The sequence below is a fragment of the Archocentrus centrarchus genome, chromosome 4 (assembly GCF_007364275.1).
Source record: "Archocentrus centrarchus isolate MPI-CPG fArcCen1 chromosome 4, fArcCen1, whole genome shotgun sequence".
Taxonomy (NCBI): Eukaryota; Metazoa; Chordata; class Actinopteri; order Cichliformes; family Cichlidae; genus Archocentrus; species Archocentrus centrarchus.
This window is the reverse complement of record NC_044349.1, coordinates 32,797,170-32,812,131: the sequence shown is the minus strand read 5'-3', so window position 1 is coordinate 32,812,131 and position 14,962 is coordinate 32,797,170. Positions and strand designations below refer to the sequence as shown.

The window sequence follows — 14,962 nt, the reverse complement described above, 5'->3', positions numbered from 1 at the left end:
CGACACATTCTACCGCCTGACCCTTCATAACAGTGAGTTCCTGTGCCTGAGTGAGTTTCCTAAAATCAATGAACATTTCCTTAGTTTTTTGGATATTTATCTGCAGAAAAGATTCATCACAGTGAACAAAGTCCTGAACCACTGGACTGTGGTGAGTTTCATTGCCAATCAGCAGACTGACAATAACTGAATTATCTGCATACTTTAAAATGAATCTGTCCTCCCTGCTGCTACGACACATGTTTGTGTAGAGAATGAACAGGAGAGGTGACACAACACATCCTTGTGGGGAGCCAGTGGAGGAGCAGACCTGATCCGACAGAGTGCCATTCACTCTCACTCTCTGTGTTCTGTTTGCTAAGAAATCTAAAATCCAACCCAAAGGATTAAAACTTAGATTAAAATATTCTAAAAGCCTCTGAGTAAGAATGTGGGGTTGGATGTTATCTGGTCCCTGACTCTGGTTTGGCTTTGTGGAAGAAAGGCCTTCACAGCATCTGTGCATTCAATCTTAAAATGATGTCTGTCTTCAAGTTCCTGACTCACTTCTTTAGCATTCGCAAAACCCTCTAAAGTGACAGTGCCTTTGTTATTGGGGTTGCTTATACCTGCTATGGTTTTCACACTGGACCGAGCAGAGCCAAAGTTATTTGCGGCCATTTCATCTTCCAGTTTCTTTTTATTGTCCTGTTTTGCTTTCTCATAAACGATGTTGGTGTTTGCTTTCCTGACTGAGAAGTGTTCTGCACGTTTTCATCATCCACAACAAGACACTCGCTTCTATCTGTGCTATTGTACTCAAAGAAACTGCATATGGGACTCTGCTGCTTTCTGAGCAGACTGCTGCCATCACTTTTTGGACCGGCGTGGTGAGCACGCACACGCACATGCACACGCACGGACACTGTTGCGCCCCTCCCAGCTTAAACTGCTGGAGCGGAAAAAATGATTTCATATCATCCCACAAGGGTTTTGAATAAAATAATGAAAACGAAGGTCATTTCACTTTATTTTAGTTGGTTTTGTAAGCCCACAATACAGTTATAGTTAGTTATCGATTTTTTTCCTTTTAATTATCGTTATTTATTTCAGTTAACAAAAATCTTTTTTCAATTTCAGTTTTCGTTATTTCGTTAACTATAATAACCTTGTTGCACACACTGTACACTTCTCACAAACGATGACCACCTCCAGGCATTCTGGCTCTGTCCACCACTACAAAACTTCCGGAAAGAAATAATCACCAAGCTTTTTTGTTTTGATTTTGTTTGAATTAAAAATTTGACAGCTCAGTTGTTTTCCCAGTTTTTATTGTTGTTGAAATTGAGCAGAATAACACGAAACACAATTAGTTAATCTCTCTTTGCTTTTAATTGGGATGTTTTGTAACGACCAGACAGAAATTTCCAGTAGCGGCAAATGTTATTCTAACCCAAAGTGCAGCCGTGCCTCAGCTTTACAGCACACAGCTGCTCCCTTCTTCCAGGTCCTGCGTACCGCTGCAGAATCTTTACGCAGTAAAAGTCCCGTACTGGCTTACTTTCACCTCCGCTTATACAGTTATACAGAATACTTTCAATTGTCACTGGGTTTTCTGTTTCTAGATTAACAAAATTAAATGATGATATTCAAAAATCAGCTATCAGGAAAAAAAATAGATATAAATAAAAAACAGAAATGATACAGAGTAAATATAAGGTATAAAATAGAACAGCACAGCTAGAGAGCAAACATAGTTTACTGAATCATTTTGTACTAAAGAGTATGATTACACTCACTGTCCATTTCATTAGTTACACCAGGTTGGACTCCCTTTTGCCTTCAGAATAATTATTTGTGGCATGAATTCAACGAGGTGCTGAAACCATGCTGACTACAACACGTAGTTACAGTCAGCAACAATACTCAGACTGTGATATTTAAATGGTTCTCAGTATGCACTAACACTGGAATACAAGCCCTAAAATATGATCTAAGGCAGTGATATTCATCACAGATGAATATGAGGCCACAGCCTAACCCTAACCCTCAGAAGCTGAAACAGGAAAGTAATTTCTTTTTAAAATAATTTGGGTTTATATATATATATATATATATATATATATATATATATATATATATATATATATATATATATATATATATATATATATATATATATATATATATATATATATATATATAAAAGCAGTATAGATAGAAGAAAAAAAAAAAAGGTACTTAAGTATGAAGAGGATGATTTCTTATCCGGTGCTCCTAATAGATATATCACAGAGTACCAGGTTAAAGGAGATTGTGAACAGCAGTTATTGCAGACTCAGTATTCCAAACACAGTGGATATTGCACAGATAATGAAGTGTATATTGCACATGTAGATCAAACAGATATTGCACCAACTAGTGTTATTTCAAGAAATAAAATGTGTTGCACACTACGCTTTAGTTGTGTGAGAAATATTGCACAATGGATTTTGCTTGTGAACAGTCCTTCACTCTGAGTTCTGGGATGTCATCAGTCTGACTGTGGCAGGAAAGAAGCTTTTACAGAATCTAGTCCTGTGTGTGATGATGCTGTCTGCTCTACTTGTCCTCAGGCTGTATGCCATGTGTTTGGGCCTGAGGAGAAAGTGGGCAGGGTGGTGTGGGTCTCTGATGATTTGCTGTGCTCTCTTTTTGCATCGTTCTCTGTGTAAATTGTGTCCATTGATTGCAGTTTGGACCTGATCATTTTTCAGCAGTTTTTACGACTCTCTGGAGAGCCTTCGTCTTTGCCTGAGTGATGTTGCCACACCACGCTAAGATGCCAGTGGTGAGGATGCTCTCCACCAGACCCTTGTAGGCTTGTGTGAGGGGGCGGCAGCTCAGCCCAGCCCAGCCTTGTTAAACTGTCTATCACATTATAAGGGTACCTGTATTATTTCACCGTCACAAAAACTGCAGGATGTTACGTTAAACAATTATTTACACACACAATCCCAACACATCCGCCGCAGTTTAATTGTTCATCAATAGGTGGCAGCAGACATCAGCAAACCTTGCGTTATTGCTTCTCGCAATTCCTACACACTCTACAAACCTACAAAAGCAGGTCGGCCTTATGCATATAAAAATACGAGTTGGTTTTTTTTCATGAATTTCTTTTATGTGTCGTGTCTCTATGAATTTTTTTTCATCATTTATTTTATCAAAAAAAAAATCATCTAACAGGCTGAAGCTGTAGGTGAGCGTGAACCAATGTGAATAAGGGATTAGCATGATTTCAAAATAAAATATACAGTAAAATAACAACTGCGTATATTATATATAGCGAAAAACTGCATAACACTTGATATCAATATAACATTTTCAGGTCATTATAGTACTTGCAGGATAAACAAAAATACATTTCCTTCTCTTCAGATGGCAGAAGAGCAATTCTTTCTTTCTTTACTACCATATTCATATATCTCGTGCTTCTTTTGCCATGAAGTTATATATGACTTCCAGTCCCTATATTTTTTAAAACTGAAGAAATTCAACTTTTATTTTGGTATTTACTGGACAGGATGCGGTGTTCCTGCTAACTTGCCACCGCAGTGACCGTGTCAGAGTCAGGAAACAAGCTGATCCGTGTCGTATCCTATCAGTTCAACAGCGAGCTTAACCCAGTGTACACACTAAGAGATCAGCCTTTATGTGAGGATGGAAGAACGCCGAAACAGGACGTGTGCGGTCTAAGAATTCACCGGAGAGCAACAAAAGGCACAGAACTCTCGAGGAATCATCTGGAAGCGTCCGTTAAAAGTGAAAGCAGACCCGCTATGGGTGTCACGGTGTTTCTGGGCAGGTAAACGTTTTCAGGCAGCCAGACTAGCCGCGCAGCTAGTGTCTCAGCGGCAAGACGCTAGCTCGAGTCGGGTTGAATGAACTGTCGCCAGAGGCGGCAAAAAACAGCGCAGTGTGAATACATTTTAACTAGCAAATATAAAGCGATCCTTGTGAAAAGCACATACTGCCCGTTTTACTGTTTTCAAGGAGACTCTGGTGGCTGCTGGTGCAGGAAGGTTGATTGACAGCTTGTCACAACGGATTGTCCAGATGTGGAGTCAGCACACGAAATGTAGCTAGGCTCTGAGCCGGGAATGGCTTGCCGAAGCAAACTCATGAGTAGACTCACAGATCAACAAACTACAACAACAAGCCATGAACTTCAGTTTGGCGCTGAAGTGTCTCTGAAGTCCACATCAGTCGAGCTGACACCCTGAGCTAGTCAGCTAAGTGAAGTTACCAAGAGGATCCTGGCACACGAAAGCGGGCTGTTAGCTGGTGCGATCCAGCGCGCCAGAGCAGTGTTTCTACAGTCAGTATGAAGAGGACAGAGAATAAAAACAAGAGGAAGCTCTGCAGCATGGAGCAGCAGGACACTGGGGGAGAAGAGAAAGATGCGGTGAGTAAGAAAAGCCTTTCGACACTTTGCTATATCACAAGTATGTGGCTCGTGTCTGTATGCCCTCGTGAGCCTGTAAGCCCACGAGCCCACACACAGGGCTGAACTATGTAGTGCTTCTGAAAACAATCAAAAATATAATAATTCATGTTAATCTAACTGAGTCACATCATCGTGCTCAGGTTTACACCCTGCTCTACTACTTAAAGGGGCATGACATTGCCTTTGGGTCATTTATGCTAAAATATTTGTACTAATAGTTCTGCAATATAGACCTATTTCCAGAACCTCTCTAGTAATGGTGGGTTTTGGTTTAGGTGAATTAACATATTCCATCAGGATTGGTTTTTATGACCGTTTTTTCATCAGCAGACTATCGGTGAACAGTGATTCCTCCCAAGCAGTAACACGGGTCAGTAAAATACATACAGGGATGCTCTATTCCTGTAGCCCTACATTGTTTGAAAGAAATAAGAAATACAAAAGTGACCAATTTCAGGAGCTTCATTAGTGTTTTTTTTTCTTTCTTTTTCTTTTTTTTTTGCTTAGTCATTGTAGATGCTGACTGTTTTCTATTGTGTTAGGTTGTATACATTTCTTTAATTTGTCATAGGAAGGTACACAATGGAAAGTGGAGCACTGAAGAAGACTAAAGTTCACTCTATCAGCTAATCTGTGCTTTAATAATGAGCATGGATTTTGCATTTCTTGCAATTTAACAGTAAGTGGAAGAAAGATGTCCCCAGTGTTATACTATCCTTGTGAAAATGAATGTCTTTTATAAAGTCTCAGGAAATCCAAAGTTGCTCATTACTTGGTGTCACTTGGCCTAGTGCTGCCCTGTTTTGTGCTCACTTTGCTCAATATGTAGTTGTAATGTGAGTCTAGGATAGGGCTGGGCGATATATCGATATATTTTCATAGGCAATATAAGATGGGACAATATCGTTTATATCGATATAGTCGCGTTACAATCACCGCTCACCGCTTCACCCGTAAATCAACAGCATGGCAGTGTTGCCAACTTAGCAACTTTGTCGCGAGATTTACAGTAGAGGCTTTTCAATCCCCACTTTTTTTTTTCCCCCCAAAAAGCAACATGTAGACTTTTCCCGGTGACGTCAGCAACTTTTGGAGAGTTTGGGAAACCTGAAATCCTCCGCTGTTACCAAGTTTTGTGTGCATACAGCCTTCCTACTGTGTTCGTTCCTACGTTTTGGCATCACCTGGACCCTAGTGGTGGCCGAATCGATCCAAATATCGATAATATCGATACCAACATTGGAATTGGTATTGATCAATACCAGTTTAATGAGACTGATACTTTAGCTCAGTCTCTCTCCTGTATGCAGTGCTGCTGTTTCATCAAAGATGCGAGCTGACTGTTTAAGTGTGGCTCCTGTCACAGCACAGAGCAGGCACACTTTGCTTCTCCCCTCCCCACAGTGTTTTGACATTATACTGTCACGTGACACATATTTTACTTGTAAACAAAAGGAATTTGCTTTAAATGTTTTATAACATTGTGGAGTGATAATTTTGTACAGCTTGTTTATTTAAGAAAAAAATCCAGAAATTAGTGAATGAAGGGATATTTTTTATTGCATTTTTGTTTTATTCTTTCTGAACACTCTACCTGAAAAAAAATTTTCAATTTGTTCTTGAGTGATCATTTTGTACACTTTATTTAAGAAAAAAAATTCAGACATCACAATGTATGGGGAAAAATTGTTTTGTTACTGTTCTCTTGTTCAAGAACAAAAACTTTTATTTTGATAAAGTATTTTCTATTTATCTGTAAACTTTGCCCAATTCTATCCTGGGTTTTAACTAGTTAATGATCCAAAGGAAAAAAATCACAAAACACCTCAATGTCATGAAAATTCTTGATAATTAATAAAAAGTATCGGTATCAGTATCAGCGATACTGGCCCTGTATTTACTTGATATCGGATCGATACCAAATCTTGCAGTATCGCACACCACACCATTACTGGACCCCCAAGAGTCCCTGGCCACGCCACAACTAAATAGCAAAAGTTGGTGTGTACCGTAAGTCACGTGACCTTAATAGCGGAAGTGGGTCTTTTTCGTGTGCTTGCAGACGCCGCATTGAGTGGGTGGGCCCATTGCTGTGATATGTCAGCGCAGATGTCTATGGATTTACTGTCTGACTGAAGGATGGAATTTAGTTCATTCAGTCTGTTTGCATGTTTTGTTATTTGCACAGGGTACTAGATGTACAGGAGCACACACAGGAGGAAGCACTTTCCAGTGAAGTAGACTTCACCAGACTTTAAAAAATAAGTCAGCCTTTTGCTATTTTGTTCTGTATCTTTTCCATTTACATTTTAATAGCACAGCTTTGAGTCTTTTGTTTTTTTATAGAGGAAATAAAGCATTAATGTATTTGAGGACCATTATTATTTAAATATGCCAATAGTTTATTTTTGAACAATTTCTCATGTGCATCTACAGCTGAATGTTAATAAAATGCATCAGAACTTGAGCTCATTTACAGTTGAGCTGTGTGGTAAAGCTGGTAGTTTTATTTCTGGTATTTAATTTTTTCACTCAGCTGAAAATTAACCACAGTTTTACAAACCTGAGTTCAATTTCACTAGCTGCAGGCACGCCTGATCAGTTATAACTGAACTGGTGGTGGTGGTGGGGGTCAATGGACATTGGTTTTCATATAATAAAATAAATTATTCTGTATTACCTTGATTTACTGAAGTCTGTGGATTATCCTGATATTTTTCTGACCATTTATTAAACAAAAGTTTCTTTTCTGCTTGAAAAAGGCCAAAACATCTTCGTTGGCAACCAAAAAATCTTGCTGTGAAGAAATATTTACTGTTTTCCTGATTTCTTATGCTTAAATGTTTCAGATCATCAAATAAGTTTTAATATTAGACAGTGATAACCCAAGTGAACACAAAATGCAGATTTTAAATGATAATTTCACTTATTAAAGGAACAAAGCTATCCAAACCTACCTCGCCCTATGTGAAAAAGTAATTGGCCCCTTTGTTAAGTCATGAATTAACTGTGAATAACCACATTTTTGGAAAGCTGAGCTTAATTTCATGAGCTATACCCATGTCTGATTACTGCCAGACCTGTTGAATAAAAAAAAATAATGTGGAGTGAAAGTGGAAAGAAGGTGGTTCCATCAATATATTGGTGAAATTAGTGAAAGTTGATTGTAATGCTGGACTTCAAGGAACTCATCACTTACTTCTTTTAAGTAATACTTTTCAGGAACCATACAGTTTTAAAAATATTTTAGTAGTTTTAGTTGTTTGTGAAAAGTATGGACATAGTCCTTTAATAAGAAAACCTCTGTCCAAAGATGAAGTCACTGGTGGAGCTCCTAATGTTTCAGTTCTGCATGAAGTCATGATACAATTGTCTCTGTCATACTGTATTAGCACACTGCCCTGCCATGTGGGATATGTGAACAATTAGGTAGTTCTTTTAGTATAAGCATCTTTTCCTAAAAACAGCCTAAAAGAGGAAATGCCTTTTTTTTTTTTAAGCGTCAGCTCAGAGTCAGGGGAAGGAGGTGGTCACTTTGAGGGAGTGAGCTTTATATCTGTATCATGGGAAAACAGACAGATGTTTTTGTGCTGCCACAGTTTTGCGTTTTTTTTGCCAAACATGATGAAGTCGACGACCAGACAGGGCGTTTTCATCTCATGTGACTTATCTACCTATTTCCTTACACTGTGGAATGCTGCATAGTGAATCATAACCCTGTTATGGTGCTGTATTATTTCAAGGGCCTGTCTGCACTTATTTTCTTATAAATCTATCTTGCTGGGTTTTCTGAAAGAGGTGTAATAAAACTGGTGATGGGCAAAGTGAGGCTTTCTGAAACACTGAACCATTCGAAGCATTGGCGTGTTGTACCAAAAAGTGATGGTCTGGAAAAATCTGAAATTCCTCTCCACAGTGACACCTACTGGTTATCATCTTGCACAATTCCAGACAAAGCTACTTATTGTACCAGACTATCAATAATTAAACTGTGACTGTAAAGAACAGCGTGTTTCAGGAAATACTATTTTCACTCTGTTAAAGTTTGCGAGGCTGTTTCAGTTGCTTAGTAATTCAGTGCAACACGTAATAAACCAATTTCCAAAATAAAATATACTGAGAAAAGACTGCTATGTTTATTGTGATAACCACACAGCTGTTTTTGGGCTCAGCCGGCTTCTTTTTTTGCGAGGCTGGGAAGAAACCCTTTGAAGTTTGGATGTTGCCTTTTAAGCTTTCTGGGTTTGTGACATCAGCTTTGTTCTGTAAACTGTCAAACAAAGATAGAGGTTGGCGTAGTGTTAGGCTTTATTTTAAATGAGTTCAAAAATAAATATTTGAATTGAAAAAAACAAACAGCTAAGTTTTCATGGGCTAATCCTAACCAGTCACAACAGTCAATTTCACATTGATCGATACCTTTTTGAATCTGAGCAAACATGTCATCCTTTGCTGAGCAACCTCTGAACCATGAAGAAACTTTCCTTTACTTTATTTGCAACCTACACTGCTGTGGGTGTCATATCTTGTGACATGGGCGTGATGTATTACTCAGTCTGAGTCTGAGGTTTTGGTTACCCTGACCCTGCACGCCTTTCTCCTGTTGTTGAGACATTTACAACAGAAGTGTCAGTGGGAATAAAAAAGGGGAATAAAAACCGAATTTTTCATGAGAATTCTTAAGAAATATATCGCCTGTAATTAATGGATGTGGTCTTTCTTGCTATTTTTGAACAGTATGACTACTGGCTGTGCTGTATGTGAGTACTGGGCTACGTTAGGATGGGTTTGGGGGGTCTAGGATTGCTGAGTAGTTACTGTGCCCCTATGTTGAATTTCTCACTTTTAAATAGAACAAACAAAAACAAAACAAAATTTCTTACTTCAGCTATAATTCAAACAAATTCTTAAATTTGGTAATAAGACATAAGCACCACATCACCGATGAGTTATTACTGTGCGTTATTCGGTTCACAGTAGTTTAGCGCTTCTGCAGCAAGCGTGGAAACCAGCATGACTGAGGAGGACACTGGGCAGATGGGTCGATGCAGGTCAGACTTTAGGAAGTACACCAAGAGGTCATTTCAGCTTGTGCAGCTAGTTTTAAAGCAATTGGAAATATGTTGAGGATATTCAGCGCACACACTCACCTGTCCTAGTGTGTGGTGAGATCAATAATTCAGTGCCTCACCGGTCTGTCCCCTGCTTTGGCTCTGCAATCAAAAACAGATATCATCGCACTTTTATAACTGTGGCTACATATATCTATGAGTGTACTGTGTGTGCGTCATTTTATAAAAAAATTTTATTAAATGGCAACGTGACTTGAGCCAAATGCCTCCTTGTCAAAGTTGGTTGGCTGTCCAGTTCATATGGACTGCTGCTGAAGTATGTAATAGTAGTATGCTTGTTTTAAAATTGTTTTCACCTGATCATATAATCAGAGGCTCTTTTGCACAGATTTCACTACATGTGTGCCTTGAAATTTGCAGCACCATTGCACCATCTTTGCCATGTGTGGACTGTAAAATCTTTAAGATGACTCTGTTAATATACTGTTTACTGTTAGATTTTATGCAGTGAATAGACGTGTGTGAGCAGTTTGGTAGAGTGGAGATATTTTGGTTATTTAAAGGCCAACAAAGACACAGTAGTATATACTGTGAAGTGTGTCAGAACTATGTTTCCACACAGGAAGATAACCACACAAATAGTTTTTACCGTCTGAAGCAGTGCCATCCTTGCACAGTGCACAGTTGACCGTTTCCCTTGACAGTGCAATGAATGCACACAGCAAGACTTTACAGACACTTTCTCTTGTGCCACTCCTTACGGCAAAAAACAAAGACAGTGATATCACAAATGCAGCAGCGTACTTTATTGTAAAAAACAGTGCCATAAAACACAGCTGAAAATTTCTGATTAAAGTGGCTGATTAATGTAATTGACCCTTGTTACCAGCTCCCTGGCTGTAAACATTTCTTGCAGATTGCACTTTCCCAGCTACACATGGAGTGTGGAGACAGCTGTGTCATACTTTGCTGTCACATCAGATCTGTGGTCAAGTCGTACATCTGATCAGTAGATGATAGGGTTTAATATTTTTCCCGAAAATGACATGGATCAAATCCCGGGAAATGAAGAGCCATTTCCCGGGAATCCCGGGAAAAAGTTTATTTATTTTTTTATTTTAATTAGGCCTTCTGTAGCCTGTGTCGGCCTTAACCTATTGTGATATTGTAGAGGTAGCTTTCCAGCTATGTCCTGTTATGCCCAGTAGGGGGTAACGTCGGCTTGATTAACGCAATAAAACCTACATCTCGACATTCGAGTGCTCGAGCTATGCGGTGTTGTATCGTTCCTCAACACTCCCTTAACAAATATAATTCGAATATTCCTGCATTGTACATGGAATTATACCAAGATATTTTACAACTGCTGGTGCAAAACAATACGGTTCATCTCCACAGCATTGATAAAGGCTCAGCCACTTGCGCTGTCGTGGCGACATCTGTTGGGCTATATCTCCACCAGTGGAACGCTGTAATAGTCATTGAAAAGTTAACTACCGTACTACACTATAATATGGCATAACACAGGGCCTTGAGTAATGCACTACGACTTGGTCATTGCCATTCTGGCAACAGCAAATTTATAACACCGTGTCTGAGGGTTAAAGTAGGTTCGCTGTGAATCGTCTATTGAAAAACTGGCCAATCCTTATAGCCTAAAAAAATATACATTTTACTCAACTCCATTTTAAAAGCGAAATATGTTAAAGCAATCTATTTCATGATAATTTCTTCACACATTAGGCCCGTATCCTAATTCATGATTGTTAGTAAGCGGCTGCAAACGAGGAAAAGAAACACTCGAAGTTAAACAGATATTTCTTTATTGTTCAGGGCAGGCATATTTTATAGGCTATATAATGCAATATAACAATATATAATAATATAAAATTATATAATACAAAATACCTTAGGGTAAACACATTGCCTACGATTTCAACAAATTAAAGAGGAAAAAAGCACAACTGTGTAATACCTCTATTAAAACGCTTGAGATGAAGCTGAAGCCTTAAACGGAGGCTGAACATGCCTGAAATGAAGAGTAATGCTTTTCGCATTAAACGAACCCTTCTCTCAACATTTCCTTAAATTTAACATTCTGAAGCTTTCTTTTCTTTCTGAAAGTCAAATCGACGCGCGCGACTTTTTTCCCGGTTTCCCGTCTAACGTTTCCCGGGAAACGGGAAATGGTTCTGATCGCATTTCCCGGGAATCCCGGATCTCGGGATTAAACCCTAGTAGATGAGTCTCTCACTGCCCACTTCATAGAGTCAGTACAGCAGTTCTTGGACCTTTTTAAAACATTGCCCTGGAGCATAAACAATTAAGTGAATATGTCAGATTGAGGATGCTTTTTGTCTGTTTAATTGTGGGGTTGTTTCATCAGATGCCGGGGGGGGGGTTGACTGATAGAGCCCAAAGACTTGTCTGCTATTTTAGGGTGTCTAGAAGCTCATTAATGGGAAGGCACAGATGCAGTAGGCTGATTGACATTCATTATAAAACCCTCATTAACCAGAATTATAGCTGAGATGAGCCTTATAAATTAGTGCACAGAAATGGCATGTATTACTCTGCAGGTCTTGATTATGGTGGCAGTCTGTGGTGGGTGGGCAGGAGAAAACCCCAAGTGATGACAAAGGGCACAGTTCAAAGCATTTGTCTGTTTCTCTTTGTTCACATTTGTTTTTGTGGTTGTGTGCTCACTAAACCAAACTGCATGTTGTTCAGTGCTTTTTTTTTCTTTTTCTTTTTCAGATAAAACTTTGGTCTGTTAAATCCTGAAAATGCCAACAAAACGTTCTTATAAGGGAAAATCCACCATTCTGCTACAGCTTAGTGTCTTATAATGCTACTCTCCCTTCCCCCAGTCTCTGGAACTGAGTGATGTGCTGATTTCACACTGAGCTGGATCACACAGTACTTTGCTGTTTACTGAGAAAGCCTTTACTACTGTAGATGTTCCTGGTCTTGTGCTTTGGTATTGGCCAGCTTGCTTAAACATTACTGCTTCTGTCCTGTCCCTGAAAATAGGCACACTTCTAATGTTGGAGAATGCAGTGCGGTAAACAAAAGCCAGCATTGTGCCTGCCCTTGTAGTATTTTCACATCTGCCATGATTTAATATTAGACATTTTTTGCACAAAACTGATTTGTACCTACAGTAAATTTTCTGTGTCAAAAACTAAGGTCACTGTAATAAGATAAGCTGTCAGATGAAAGTCAAAGACATGAAAAAGGAGTCTGTTAGTGGAGAAATGGGAGATGGAAAGATCCAGCTCTCCTTTGTTAGCAGCTCCTGAACCTTTATAGTATAAGTGTGGAGATTATCCATTCATAAATCGAATGTTGATAGTGCTGTTCTCTTAAATGGCTTAAAAAAAAAAAGAACCTTAACTTAAATGACATGAAAATGAAGGTTTACCAGGGTACTTGAGGGGTTGTGAGTGCACCACAGATGGTGGCTCAATCATGGTGGTAAATATAGAGGCTTTAAATTATCTCAAGAAAGAACACCTGGAGAACAGCATGCTTATAAAAACAAAGTCACTATAATTTATCATAATAAAATGACCATAAATGAAAAGGAAAGAGGTCTGTCAGAAGGTTTTATATTGCTTTTACAACCATTAGTGCACCTATCAACAGTTCACTTTGTAGAATAGGTGATCTTTGGGGTCATATGCAGTTATGTAAATACAGTTTTTACCCCCACAAGAGAACTTCAAATAAATTGTATTCAAATGCTGGTATGTAAAACAGCTGTTTGACCTCATAATGACCTCTCGACTGGATCCTGACTCCAGGATTTAAACACTCTTAGAAATTGTAAATAACTCATGACTACATTTCCTCTACTACATACTAATATCTTTTCTAGAGCTGGATGGATAAATGAATATGAGTAATATTTTTTTCAATATAGTAGATGCTGAGTCAAACTAACCCAAGTGATAGCACATGGTTGCCCATCAAGAAGAAAAAACAAAACAAAGAAACAACATCAAACAGCTAAAGTATTCTTCAGGATCTCTAACTGAAAGGAAGAGCAGGAGGAGGAAACGTGTATGAAATCTACCATCAGCTTCTCTGAGGTCGAACGATCAGCAGCCACAACCCCTACCCCTTGGTGTTTGGCAGGTGTTTGTTACTTGCGTGACCTAAATGACGGCTTTTCTGAGTGCTGGGAAAACAAGGTTAAGGATCTGCAATTGCAGAGAAGTTGTCTGTTACTTTGGCCTGTTTTTATGTTACATTGATCACATGGGTTGCACACAACTGTGATGGTGCACGTTTCATGAGCTGCTTGGCTTGTGTTTGAGTGGGCATGACAGATTTTACAACATGCTGTGATGTAAATCAAACAGTTCGTGTGGGCCATCATGATACTTGAGTGTTTTTGGAAGTGACTGAGGGTGGCCCTCCCCGTCCTGATTGGGTGTTATTAGCCTTTGGGCTGTGGCCAGCAAAAGAGCTTCCAGCAAAACATCCTGCTTCCTTGGCTTCTAACGATAGGAACACAAACACAACAATGAAGTCGGAAACAATCATAAAACAAGATTTGACGGTCTGCCAAGTTATTTGATTGTAATTATTTCATGCTGAACATTTCAAAGTAGAGCTCCTCGATTATGGAAAAAAATCATAATCACGATTATTTTGGTCAATATTGAAATCACAATTATTTAACACGATTACTCTTTGACTTTGTAATCACTGCATTTATTGCACTTTAAAGAACAGTGAATACCGTGAAATCTAGTGCACTTCTACAATCTCTTGAAAATAAATTAATACTAAATTATAAAATTTTATATAAAATATTAAAAATATATAAATGACAATATAAATATATTATAAATTATACATATATGATAAATATATAAAAATAGAAAGGTAATACCATTTATCATGACTCATAATACTAAGAAGAAAAAGGCCAAGTTCCCTGTTACAACATACTGAAAGTACTGTACATGTACGCAAAATTTATATTCAATTAATTCCACTCAGTAACTCAATCCAAGCCTATTATAGACCAGAGCCAATAGAAAACATAAATCCAAATTATCCAGGCCAACACAGCAGATACTATGCTGGCAGGGCTGTGAGGTTTGAACAGATTGATCCCTTTGCCGGATGGTGCAAATACCATTGTGTAGCAAATCTCTTAGCGCGCAGTTGTGTCCCAGTGTTTTACATGCGGTGAAACAAATAAAATGCTGCGGCTTTTCCTTCCTCCTCGCTCTTCTTTCATTCCCTCACGTCCATTCCAATACTTTCAGCAGTCTCCCTCCAGGAATTTTCTGACATTTGTGAGTCCTTACATTGATATTATGATTATCATTCCATATACTGAGATGATGACTGTTCTTCTCTCGCTGATAAATAAACAATACTGCAGTGTAAAAGTAGCCAATGA

General features: G+C 38.6%; 1 protein-coding gene across 2 annotated transcripts in view; it reads left to right on the top strand.

The window, feature by feature from the left end:
* Window positions 1–3,562: 3,562 nt before the first annotated feature.
* The window catches only part of mast2 (microtubule associated serine/threonine kinase 2), a 198,278-nt gene continuing 186,878 nt past the window's right edge, over window positions 3,563–14,962 (top strand). For both annotated transcript variants that reach the window (XM_030728312.1, XM_030728310.1), the window contains exon 1: window positions 3,563–4,426. In XM_030728312.1, the coding sequence (XP_030584172.1) occupies window positions 4,346–4,426 (81 nt within the window). In that variant the 5' untranslated portion in view covers window positions 3,563–4,345. The remainder of the gene's footprint in view (window positions 4,427–14,962) is intronic.